Here is a 12,813-nt window from a genome sequence, read left to right as displayed (position 1 = left end):
TCCCAATAGGCTATAAAACTGAAAAGCACCTCTTATGCACCCAAACATTTATCATCCCAGTGATCTGCACATCTGGGTGATGCTGTCGATTGTGCATTAGCATGTTGAATGTGTTTCCATTCACATCCCCTACAATGGTGGAGCAACACTAACACACTATCCTTTTATACACAACTCTTTCTCCGTTTGCTATTGTCGTAGTGAACTGGCAGACAGGTCTTCCGTCTCCGGCGTTTCATTTCATCGTTTCATCAGCTTATTGTACTAACCCCAACACATGTTGCTAATGGCACGCAGCTTAAAATTTCTCACACTTGTAAACTTTTGTTCTGCATTACATGCATCAATCTACAGACTGTGTATTTTGCATGCAGCTACGTGCACCGGGCGGCATGCACTGGCTGTAACTCCCGTGAGCCCTAGTTCTGATCCAGTATTCCCCGGCCCTGCGTCAGTCTCTCAATACCTACTTGCTTCCCTAACCTGTCTGTGGCACTTAGCCTCAAGCCCATTCCTTCTTTTTTTGTTGACTCACAAAACATAAACAAAAAAAACAGACAAAAGATACACAATTCTGACAATTTATCAACATGCAAATGAGTCCTGCCAGTTCAAACCCCCTCCAAACCAATTTTCAAACCTGAACCAAACTTTACCAATTAAACAATATTTACAATCAATGCAGGTTTTTTTAAAGTGTATTTGTTGGCGGTTATTTTTCGGCAGCAAATTAAAGGACAATTCCGGCACAAAATGAACCTAGGGTTATGCGTACCGAGTCGAACGTTCTCTGGGATCTGTTTTCATGCTAATCGAATGTGTCTCTGGCTTTAAACAACCTACCGCAAACCGGTGGTTAGCTGCTAACACTAGCTTTCTGGGCAGATGGTAAATCGCTACTTTATACCACTAACAAGGCTCAAAATAACACCACACTTCCACTGTAGCATAATGAGGGTCCCTACATGTAAACCGAAGCATTGAGAACTTTGTAAGTGTACAGACGGTTTATTAAAAAGATAGATTATAAAGACAGTAGTGTTCGTGTTTACATTTGGGCGCCAGTCATGAGCAGTCAAAAAAACGCCTTGCAACTAGTAACCAGTAACATAGCTCAAACACAGCGTTTGTGATTCGACTGCTCATGACTTTGATGTTTTGATTCAATTAGCAAACTTTTATGGTATGTAGGAATACCTCTACAAGTAGTTGGAATTGTGAGTGAGGTCCATGAATCACTGTTAGGATGTTAAGTGTTTCACATGACCAGTGAGGGGTAAAGTAATCACTAATGGAGCCTATATGTCATTTCCAGTCCAGTCCAAATCTGCCATATGTAAATTTTGCATGGACTGCAAACAGCTGAATCAATATCTGCCTTTTCCCACATATTTGGAATTGCTGGTGACTATTCCATTTTTGAAAGGACAGTGTGCTCAAATTGCGCAGTAGTGTTCACACCAAACCAAGCCAGACTCTTGTCTCATTGCCACTTTTCTTCAATCTTGCAGCCAGGCTGTACTGTTATTGTTCGAAGTTCAGTACGATAGAATGGACTTTCTTGGTGGGAGGGCAACTCATAAATGGAGTAGGCACGCACGCAAGCACGCACATCTCTGCAATTTCAGAGGCTGATTACAGTGATCACAGTCAACACATTGTTAAAATGGCTCAGTCTTTTGGAATTCTGTAAAAGTTTGACTCAGGGCCGAGCTACAGGGCTGTCCTGAGTCAGCCTTGTATATTGTTGGAACCTTCTGATAAATTGACCATAAAGTTGATGATCAATTAACTGGAAGGAATGCATATTTGAGTTTACATATCTGGGCACTATTGAAATACAAAGGGAATTACAATTGTTTGACACTCTCACCTTTTTTGTCATTTTCCTTCCTTATCTACTGCAGTATTGAAACAAAAGGGTGCTTAAGGTGGCCAATCATTTTCTAAATTTTGCTCTTTGCCTTGCTTTAAAAACCTGGAGAAACTGGCATCTTATTTTAAAGGCAGAACAATTTAGAATAAAAATGGGTCAAATGAAAGCTGTACCTGGGTCCCAGCTCATCCTCACACCTCCAGGTGAATTCCCCGAAGCTCTCGTAGCGCTGGTTGTAGTGGTAGAGCACGCGGCGAAGTGTCGGAGCACCCAGATCCATCAGAGTGTTGTAGGCCGTCTGCTGCTCCTTCCCACTGGTGTAACCATTGAACAGGTTGTAGATCTTATCCGCTATTTCTGGAAGCGCAGACACAATCACAGCTCAACGTTCGATAATTCACATAGTATCACGGCAGCTGCAAATGACGGTTGGTTTGTTCTACTCAAGGGTTAGTGAAGTGACTCAGCTTTCTCTGGACACAGCACTGCCTTGCTGATTGTTTTGAGAGACACTAAGAGCTGCAATTAAGTCATATTTTCATTATCGATTAATCTGACAATTACTTTCTTGATTTAACAATTCATTATATGGTCGATAAATAACAGAAAAAATATCCAAAAGATTCATTTTCATAAAGGTGACTTTTTCAAATGTCTTCTTTTGTATGGTGCACTGACCCAAACTCAAAGATATTCAGTGTACTATCACATAAAGAGAAAAGCAGAAAATCCTCACATGAGAAACTAGATCATTTTTGATGATAAAAAAAATTATTGACTGATCATCAAAATAGTTTTTCGACTAACCAATCAGTCGACTAACCATTTCAGCTCTAGAGATGCGGTTAGGATTTGAGGTCCTATTGAGAGAGAACTTTAGCCTCCAATAAATATTCCACCACAAACGACTTTCTGTCAAACAATAGGATAAATCTATGGGGTCTCCATTAGTGGAAATTTGATGCTTTTTATTAACTACCTCTGCCCCATTTTGCATTTTAGATTATTAAGACAGATGTCATTCTACATGCATATTTTCACAATGATAACATCTTCAAATTAATAAATCATAAACATAACAATCTAAAGCCAAAGTGGTTGAGGATATTCTTTAAATTGGTAACTCGTTTTTCAATCAGGTAAGGAACTTACGGTATCCACCTGTCCTGGTTAACAATGCCAATACAATCCGTTCAAAACGGAGCCACAGAGTGGATGTATTGTATTTCACACCATTCATGTATTTCCAGGCATTGAAATCAACAGGGTAAGCCAGTAGTATCACACTTCACTGGTTGGAGCATTTTTGCATTGGCCGATTCAAATCAGCAGCAGGATCCGCAATAACATCTTGGCTATAAACCTCGTGCATGTACGGAGCAGCAAAGAGTTTCAACTTTCACTCTTATTTAATTTTTGACTCTATGGAATAACAATTTGTCATAGTCAAAAAAAAAAATTGAATATCCGCATGGAATTGTAGTTTTCAGTGACCATAAACAGTCCTGTTCCAGAGAGGAAAACTATCTCTGTGACTTTATGAATTACTCTATCTGATCTGAAAGTGATCTTTAACATCTGTTTTGTGAGGTCTTGAAACAAAGCTGCAAACAAAAAGAGCAAACGTCTGTCCTTTGAGTTAGCCGTTCTTATTTTCAGATACTAGCAAATTGAGAAACATTATCTCCCTAATTTCATCTGATGATTATATTCCTGTACATAAATGTAGCAAAATGTAGAAGGTAAACTTCCTCACAATCACCTCAAGGACATGTACAGTGTTGGAAGATGAAACCCATCTATGTGAGCCACCTGTGATCACTACAGAAAGATGATTCACCTCTCCGACTTTAGCTGTGTGTCTTTCCTCACCTTGTGCTTTGACGTCATCCACAGTTGGACACGGAGTTTTAATAGTGACTTCACTTGGACTAGAACGGCGCCCTGTGTTGTCTACTGCCCACAGCCGGAACCTAGACACATAAACACACATGAAACTCATTATACAATCTGCTGCTGATTGTGAGTGATAAATCATTCTCTACAAAACCTAATCCGGTCGTATAGATTTCCAGCAATGGACTTTGATGAATCTGCTGTAGCAACATCATTTCATGCAGTTGTTGATTCAATTAGAAGGCTCCCCTTGTTGTAGATGAAAGCCTGCATTGCCAATACAGGACTTTCACTAGTGCTAGGCTGACAATAAGCACTTCTTTACAGGGATAATAAGCTAATAGTCACTTCACTGAATAAATATCTCCACCTAGTGAGAAAAACACAAACTGCATCCACCTGCAGCAGCAACAAATTACAAGCAGTAGCAGAGGATAAATTCCATCACATTTTTATCATCAGCCTGGAGATATATAGAGATATTTTACTCAAATTGCAGTTACAGATAAAACAAGATTTATGGACTACAGATATGCATAATTCACTGAAAAGAGATACTTGATATATTTCGAGCGACAGACTTTAAACATTAAAACCCTTTCCAACGTGTCTTCAAAGACTTTTGATACAGCTGCAGAGTATGTTTCCTGTGTCACGCTTACATAATAGTGCACATTTCTCCACACACAATACATTTCCAACCTAAAAGGCACCAATCCTAAGCTTTGTGAGGGCTCTGTCTGTATAGACCATAAGGAGTGTACAGCGCCCTTAAGGTAGAGACGACGCCAAGGCTCGAAGAGATGAATGAGCTGCCAGTCAGGATGGAGAGAGCAGGAGCCCCGCTGATGCTGGGATTAACATGGCATGTGTAGCTGCTCACTCAGCCCACATACAACAAAGAGGTTTTCCCTCTTCATTTTTATTTTCTCACTCGTCCCTCTTTTTCTTTCTCTAACACAGACGTTGCCTCTGCTTCTCCATTTCTTTCTCTCCACCTTAATCTGCCTTTCCTACCTACGACGTGTGTGTGGCTTCCCTCCTGGCAGTCTGTGAGATAAGTGTCAGCATGTGTATGAGAGCATCTGGTGTGTGTATCTGTGTGTGAAATATCTTAGTTACTGCATCACATTGTTAAACTTCTTCATTCAGGCATACACACACACACACACACACAGACAGAATAAAGAACTATTCAAATGTAAAATCAAAAAATTTGTGGTGGATTACAAATTTATTTCAGGTATCAATTATTTTTAACCTAAAATCACCCAAATTATTCGGACTAAAAAACTACTTGCAACAAAAAAGTTACCTTAGCTGAAACCATTACTCGAATGCCTAGCTCTGAAATAACCCTGAATTACCTTGGTCAGGAAACGTGTCACACCCAACACATTTAGTTAGTGGTTGGTACAGTATGTGAATACTTCACTTGGGAATAAACTCACTCTTTCCCTAAGAACTATAAATACATCTGGAAACTATATTGTGGTCATGAACTTCTGACTCAGCCTGTATTTGACCCACTGAAAGTACTCATATTGTGTTTTTTTCCCTTTCCTTTATCGTGTTATGTATCTTTTTGTGCACATTATAGGTTTACAAAGTGAAAAAGCCCAAAGTCCACCCCAAAGGGACTTACCATCTTCCAGAGAAAACACTGTTCACAAACTGCTCCAAACAGCTCTATTGTAGTCCAGCCTTTACTTCTGTGACAAACGTGCGTCACTTTGTAACACACGTTATAATGCTCACCTAGCTGCTAGCATGGCAATCCCTCATACTCTGCAACTGAAAAGCTAGCAGTACTTACATTCACATGTGCGACTCCCAACAAAGATGTGAGATGTCTCACTCTGCAGCTAAAACCGAGAGCTCAACACACAGGGTGAAAAGAGGAGCTGCAGCAATGTGCAGTACAACAAATATATGGTGTTTTCTGAAAATTAAAGGTCCAATATGTAATATATTTACTGTAATAAATCCCAAAATGACCCCAATGCGTAATCAAATATTAAGGAAATATGCTAAGTTGAAATACTATCTTTTCTGACAACAATGCTAATGCCAGTATTTTCTTATTTTGAAATTTCCGTTCCGTGACGGAATTTCTGTTTGTGTTTTGGCCTGTGTGTTGTTATCAACTGCCCAGTTTGACAGCCAGGCCGGGTTGCCAGAGATACATGTAAAAACTACAGCTGTAACGTTAGTACAGCCATGAAAGCAGCAAACAAACAAACGGGATGAACGGAGAAAGATTCTACCCGCCCTAAAAAAACAAAAAACAGCATGTTGCGTGACCAGAGACGTAACAACCCCCTGGTAAATATTGGAGATGTATTTGAAAGATGGAGACAGCTTAGAGCCCAAAAGGACGCAGAGTTGGCTTATTTCCTCCTGAACAGGTAAGCATTAGCTTCAGGCTAATTTATCACAGCCACTAGGGACGGGCATTTTATGTCATTTCAACATTTGTGTACTCACATTGAATTATATAGCTAGAGTACCCGAGTTGGTTACTCGCAAAAACAATTGAGACACAGCCAGTAAAGTGATCCCGACTGGTCCTGGCTAGTCCTGGCTAACGCCGCCATGCTAACTGCTAATGTTACCGGAGGACCAGGCAAGAGGGCCACGGCTGTTTACAACGTGTAGTTCAGCGGCCGTAGCCAACAATGGTGAGTTATTTTAAACCCAGAGAGAGAGGACTGAGGACAGTTTGCAGTGTGTTTAGCGATTGTTGCCGTAATTCTAAGCCAATGAAGTGTGTTCCGTCGGCAAGGTAGTGGTATTTTTAGCGGTTCCTATTGTAATTCTAAGCCAAGGAAGTGTATCTGTCTGGCATATGGAGAGGACGGCGAGGTTGTGGGGTTGTTGGCGGTTCCTACTGTAATTCTAAGCCTAGGAAGTGTGTCTGTCAGTTGGGTACAGAGCTCCACGTGAGCACGGGCTTTTATGGCTGTCAATATAGCCATCATCTAACGTTAGCTACTCCGCTGTGCTGTGGAGTAATGTCTGGCTATGTGAGACTAGCATCTAACATTAGCTACTCTGCTGTGCTGTGAAGTAATGTCTGGCTATGTGAGACAATCGTCTAGCAACATAGTTGTGGATGCTGCGGTCTCAGCCTGGCAACCAACGTGAACTTCAAGTCTGGGGAGGAGGGGGCGGGGGAAACGACTCTCCAGTATTTTGAATTTGTACTGCAGTAACTTTTTTAAACACTAGCTGTCAGAATTACATATTGCACCTTCAAACCACATAAACCTATTCTGGTACAACCTCTAAATACAATTATGAACATGAAAATGAGCATAATATGAGCACTTTAATATTGCATACTCACTTAGGAAGAATATATATAATTACTTATACTGAGTTCACAAAATGTAATTTCCCCTTGCGGGATCAATAAAGTATGTCTTAATCTTGATAAAATGTCAAACGAATTTTCGCCTTTAGCCTGATTGCGGGATCATTTGTGTTTTATTCATGTTACGTACGGAAGGAAGAGGGGCTCAATGTACCAACAACGATTTTTTTTTGCCATCCACAATGACCAAAATAACCACTATAGCTGCGTTTTATCTGTTGCTAAAGTCCCAGATATATCGGAAAACCAAACGCGTTTATATCATCATCTGGAGGCGCACACAGCTCTGCAATTTCATCACCCACAGACAGCTACAATCATTTTTACGCAAAAAAATTGCTTTGTGTTTAGTAGGAACACACCATTAACATAAAGAAGTTTCCGTAGATTGTAGGATAAATAAACCAGCCTTCAGTGTTTAGATTGACACAAATAAGCCAAGATTATGGCATGCTAAGGTACATCAAAGGCACTACGTGTAAAAATGTTTATATTTGCAACACCCTAGTGGAAGTAAAAAAAAGGACACTTAATTTTAACCTGCTGGTCGTTGTGATAAAGGAGTACTCCATTTAAGGGAAGTTTATCCATGCTGTCTTACCCAGAGTTCCATGAGAAGATCAATATGAACTTTCTCCCTGTTTGTTTAATACAGATAGCTAAGTGGGGTGTGTATCATAGCTCAGTGCAGATTGTCGGTTTTTATGATAGCTCGCTAAATAACGAATAAAAACAACAAGCAGGAAATCCCTGTGCCTTCTTTGGCAACTCCAAAACAGTAATATTTTTTAATTCAAAGTCAAAACTAAAAGCTGTCAAATCTGCACAAATAACACAGGGCAAAAATTGGCTTCAAGTTCAAAGTGAATGCTGATAGGTTGGTTTTAGTCAGTAGATAGCTCCAAATGTGGAAGATAACTGCTTGTTGTTTTGTATTTCTACATACACCAACTTGTTAATGTGCCACTTTGGAGATGTTGAAAGGCAGGTTTGATGGAGCTAGGCTAGCTACTGTAGTTCCCACTGCTTACTTTGTGCTAACTTTATCTAAGCTAAACACATTAACAAATGCACAGAAATCAGTTAGCTAGGAACAGCAAATGTCTGTTTATAAATGTTTTATAAAAGTCTGTGAATAAATGTTTCCCCATTTCATACTACAAACTAATTGTAGATTCTATAAACAACTAATATTTATAGTATACTGTTTTTGCAGTTAGTATACATTAAATCAGCATATTGAACTTTTTTATTCTGACAGGAAATGATGCCATTTTTGCAACATGACATGTCAATTCAACTGTGACTTTGAATGGCACTGACAATAAAACTTCACAAAGAGAAAAGCTAATATTTTTTTAAAGATGATTTCTGTTGTTTCTTGTTTTGGTCTTTCTGTAGCTGTCTCACCACATTCGCAATTACTCTAATCTTTTCTAGCTGTGCGTAGCACCTACAGTATTTTCTCTGTGCAATGCATTGTGGGACAAAAGTTTCCTGCAGCAGCAAACTCAAACAGCAACTGTTTTTAGTATGAATACTGACTTTGAAGGATACTTAATTTATTCACTTTTTAATAATTGTGAACACAATACATACTCAAAACTTGCTTAGAATGTGAGTGTATTTTATAGAAATGGAACATGTTTCTAAATGCAGTCAAACTGGTGTGAATAAAGCAAGGCAGCTATTTGCTTTACCTTCACACTCAACCCATCCGACAGTGCAGAAGCTCCTTTTAGAACCAATTTGGAATGAGATCTGGTTACTGGGTCAGTTCAGTTTGCTTGTTCATTAGAAAAGAAGAGAGGGACTTACATGTATGTGGTGTCAGGCTCCAGGCAGCGAATGATCATGCTGATGGAGGAGGACAGGAGGTTGGGGATGTCCCCTAACATCACACATGGCGACCTGGCCCCAGACAAGATGTCATCCACAAAGCTCAAAAGGGTTTCTGTGGGAGAGAGAAAAGATACATTCAGAGTCATAATTCACCCAAGGGTTTACCTCAAAAGAGATTTATGCAGAGTTTGAGATGAGACTTACTAAATGTAATGATTAATAATTTAGGGTTGTTGAGGTTTTTGCCCTCAAAACAAGTTTTGATTTCTTGTCTGCTCTTTTCTTGATTTTCTCTTTTTACAGTAATGTTCCATTAAGAGTAACTTTGCTTTGCTTATTGTTACAAAAATCTCAATTTAAGTCAAAACTCTTGAGGCTACTATTGGACAACTTCTTCTTTACTACTGTTTAGCTCTTACACAATTAGATTGTTGAGCAAATGTAAACATGGTGCATTATTTAGTGTAATACATTTTTTCAAGGTACTTTGAGGTAATAAAGGCAGCACTGCTGAATATCCCCCAGGCTTAATAAGGTATCTGCAGAACGGGGATATGCCGCTTACTGTAGGTCTAGATTAATGCAACTTGCTCACTGCTGCACTGTAAACAGACATCTTAACACAATGTAAAACAGATGCTTTGTTCTACCACAACACACACTTTAAGTACAGTATGTACTTGTAGGGTCTGTCCATGAAAGAAAAAAAGCTTAACTTAGGAGGCTCCAGACTAACTTTTTTCACTAGGAGCACAGTGGCCACCAACTGAAAATTTTAGGGGCAAAACCAGAAAATATAGGGGCACACACCGTAAATCAACATGCTAACCAAATATTCACATTTCTACTAATTTCCACTGTATTACTAATAAATACTTTGATAATAGATGCAGAAATTAAAATATACTGTTTCAAATTCAGTGTCACTTTTGAAGATACAACATGGAATTGTATAGTATTTATTATTTATTATTATTTTTTAGCCTGTTTTATTTTCATCATGACCATTTTTAATTGCTCTTTACTGTTTGATGTAAATCACTGTGAATTGCCTTGTTGCTGAAATGTGCTGTAGAAATAAAGTTGCCTTGCCTTACAACCTCATCCTGTCAGTCAGTCACCAGGGCACAGAAACCACTGTTGTGCCTGCTCGTCTCCGAGGAAGTGTAACGTCAACAGCACCGCGACCGCTTTCGGCTCGCCATTAATCATATTAAACGCTGTTTGCGTGAAGTTATGAAAAACTGTAACCAGACTTGAAACCACTTAATTGGCATTTCCATGACTCACTGTGACTTCAACAAAACTGCAGAGCCGACGTAGTTTGGACCGTCTGCAGCACATGTTTGTGTCAGAGCTCTGCTCTCTGTCAATTTTCAGAGAGGACAGATAAGCTTGTGCTTACACGCTCTCAGGTACCGAAATTTTGACGTTTAACATGTAAAAAAGGGGGGCAACTTCACTGGTCGCACATGTGAGACTGGATGTAAAATTCAGTTGCACACTCAAATTTTGGTCGCAAAAGGCCACCATTTATTCGCAGTCTAGAGCCCTGATTTCTTAAGGAAGAGAGTTGTCAACCATCTCACTAAAATGGAAGGAGTCTCTGTCTGTCGATTTTTTTTAAAAAGTTAATCCGATCAACTTCACATTTGGCTTGTGTATTGCTGAGAAAGTGCATGTCGAGTGTGAGCTGGTGAGATTTTCAGGACACATTTACTAGTAGTGCATGATGTAGCCTAGCTACACACTGTATAGCGTATTAAGATGAGACCATAATAACTGGTTTACCACCTTAGCGACATGCTGGGTACAGCTCGCTCTCCATCGCTCACTGTACATTCAACAACATATGAACAAAGAGAGCTAGCTTGTAGCAAGCTCAAACATTTAAAGCATCAGCGATGTAGCTTTCAGAACGAGCGCTTTTGTTCCTGGTCCCGAATAGCAAAATTAAGATGCAAATTAAGGCTTTTGTTCCTGGAAATAGCCTGGTTCCACATAGCTAGCTGTTAGCATATGACGTGTACTCCACAGGGTAACGTTACCCCCAGGTTTCTTCACGTTCAATTTAAGACTTTTAAAATCCTTTTTAAAACAACCTAGGATGAAATGTAATGCCAACTTCACAGCCATAATGGAAAAACAGTGTGGATTTTAGGCCTGAAAAAATAATTATTTACCATGTAAAACATTTTATTACGGTAGTGCGTTCCACTTATCTCGGAACTCTGAAGCCAGAGCTGGTAATTACATTACACCCGAGTTGAATGCGTTCCATTTACAAGTCGGATTTTCACTGTTTTCATTAGCTACCTCTAGCCCGGTTAGCCATTGTTAGCAAAACCAGTTTATAACAACACATTACGCTGTTTTTTGTGCATACAGGCATAACAACATGTCCACAGATAGAAGTTGAACATGCCTGTGTGAACGACTGATTCAGTGAGACACAAATAAGACAGAAGTGCTCATAACTGTATCCCAGCCGGCACATGACCAACCTTCAACGTTGAAATGTGGTTGAAATAATGTCTGTTGTTGTTTTAAAAAAAACACCATTAAATATAATCAAAAAACATTAATTTATGTGAATTGTATGTAAATTGTATACTACTTCTATTTTGATCATAGACTAATTCAAATATCTGAATGAAAATGTAAAAATAGAAAAAAACAATGATAATAATAATAATAATAATAATAATAATAATAATAATAATAACAAAAATAATAATGTTAACAACAAATCAATTTTTTTTTCTGTAGCCGTTAGTATTTTTTGACCTGTCGAGGTAACTTGCAAGATTACACACAAGCAATGATTTCTGGGTATGTGAGTTCGTGAAGTTGCAGCAGTTGAAAGGTTATGCTCTTTTAAACTGAAATTAGAGAATAGTGGGTCATAAGTGGGACGATTATGGTTTGTAATAAGTGGTGATTTTAGTTCAAATTCAATAGTTGGCGTTAATATAACTTTTTGGATGCCAACCGCCTTTAAAAACCAGAAAAGAAAAAGCAGTGCTCCGCGTATGTGTAGAACCATCACGCCAATTGGACATTTTGGACAGTGAAGACGGAGATTGGAAAAAAGAAGCAGGACATCTTTATGACGGAAGGATTAGCGACTTCATTTATGATCGAAGGATATACCTTTTTTATTTTACGTCTTCTTTTTGAAGGTAAGTCAATATTAAAAGGCATGCAGTTATTTTATGTAATATATAAATAATCAAGAATGACGTAAATGCTAACACTGTAGTTTGCTAGCTAGCTAATATAATGTTTAACATTAGCTGATGTTAACGTTACCTTAGCTACATTTTAACATGGCACTGTAATGTCAACTTGTGCTTTTGTAGTAGCTAGTGTGATTTTGTGGTAGCCAAAGTGTATTATGTGTAACATTACCGATAGGCCGCTAATTAAGTTGGTAATTTGTTAGTGAGGTTTTTTTTATATTGACCTAGAAGCTAGCTTACCGTTAACATTACTAGCCGCTATGCTGCTGCAATTCGGGGTTTCCGAAGCAGTTGTCCACGAATTCTACCCGTTAGAACCGTTTATGTTATGGATTTTCCGAAGCTGTTCTCAATGGGTGGATTCCACCCGTTAAAATTGTATGTTTGAGCCGGTAATGGCTGTAGGTTTAAAATGTATTAATAGAGCAATAGTCTGGCTAATCCATAAAGAGAATTTAGAGCCAACAACTTTCAAGCAAAGTAAAAGTTGAACTATACTGTGTTTTTGGCTTTACTAACATTAGAATGCAATCACACATAAAACCTTTATATATAAAACTTAACGTTTCGGAACTTAACCA

General features: G+C 38.8%; 1 protein-coding gene across 4 annotated transcripts in view; it reads right to left on the bottom strand.

Moving 5' to 3' along the window:
• Positions 1 to 12,813, bottom strand: part of astn1 (astrotactin 1) — a 566,677-nt gene that overhangs the window by 126,548 nt on the left and 427,316 nt on the right. For all 4 annotated transcript variants that reach the window (XM_039816837.1, XM_039816835.1, XM_039816836.1 and 1 more), the window contains 3 exons: positions 8,967 to 9,102; positions 3,749 to 3,849; positions 2,050 to 2,233 (listed from right to left, as the gene is read on the bottom strand). In XM_039816837.1, the coding sequence (XP_039672771.1) occupies positions 2,050 to 2,233; positions 3,749 to 3,849; positions 8,967 to 9,102 (421 nt within the window). The remainder of the gene's footprint in view (positions 1 to 2,049; positions 2,234 to 3,748; positions 3,850 to 8,966; positions 9,103 to 12,813) is intronic.

Source organism: Perca fluviatilis, chromosome 11 (assembly GCF_010015445.1).
Source record: "Perca fluviatilis chromosome 11, GENO_Pfluv_1.0, whole genome shotgun sequence".
In the NCBI taxonomy this organism is placed as follows: Eukaryota; Metazoa; Chordata; class Actinopteri; order Perciformes; family Percidae; genus Perca; species Perca fluviatilis.
This window is presented reverse-complemented; position numbering and strand designations above follow the sequence as displayed.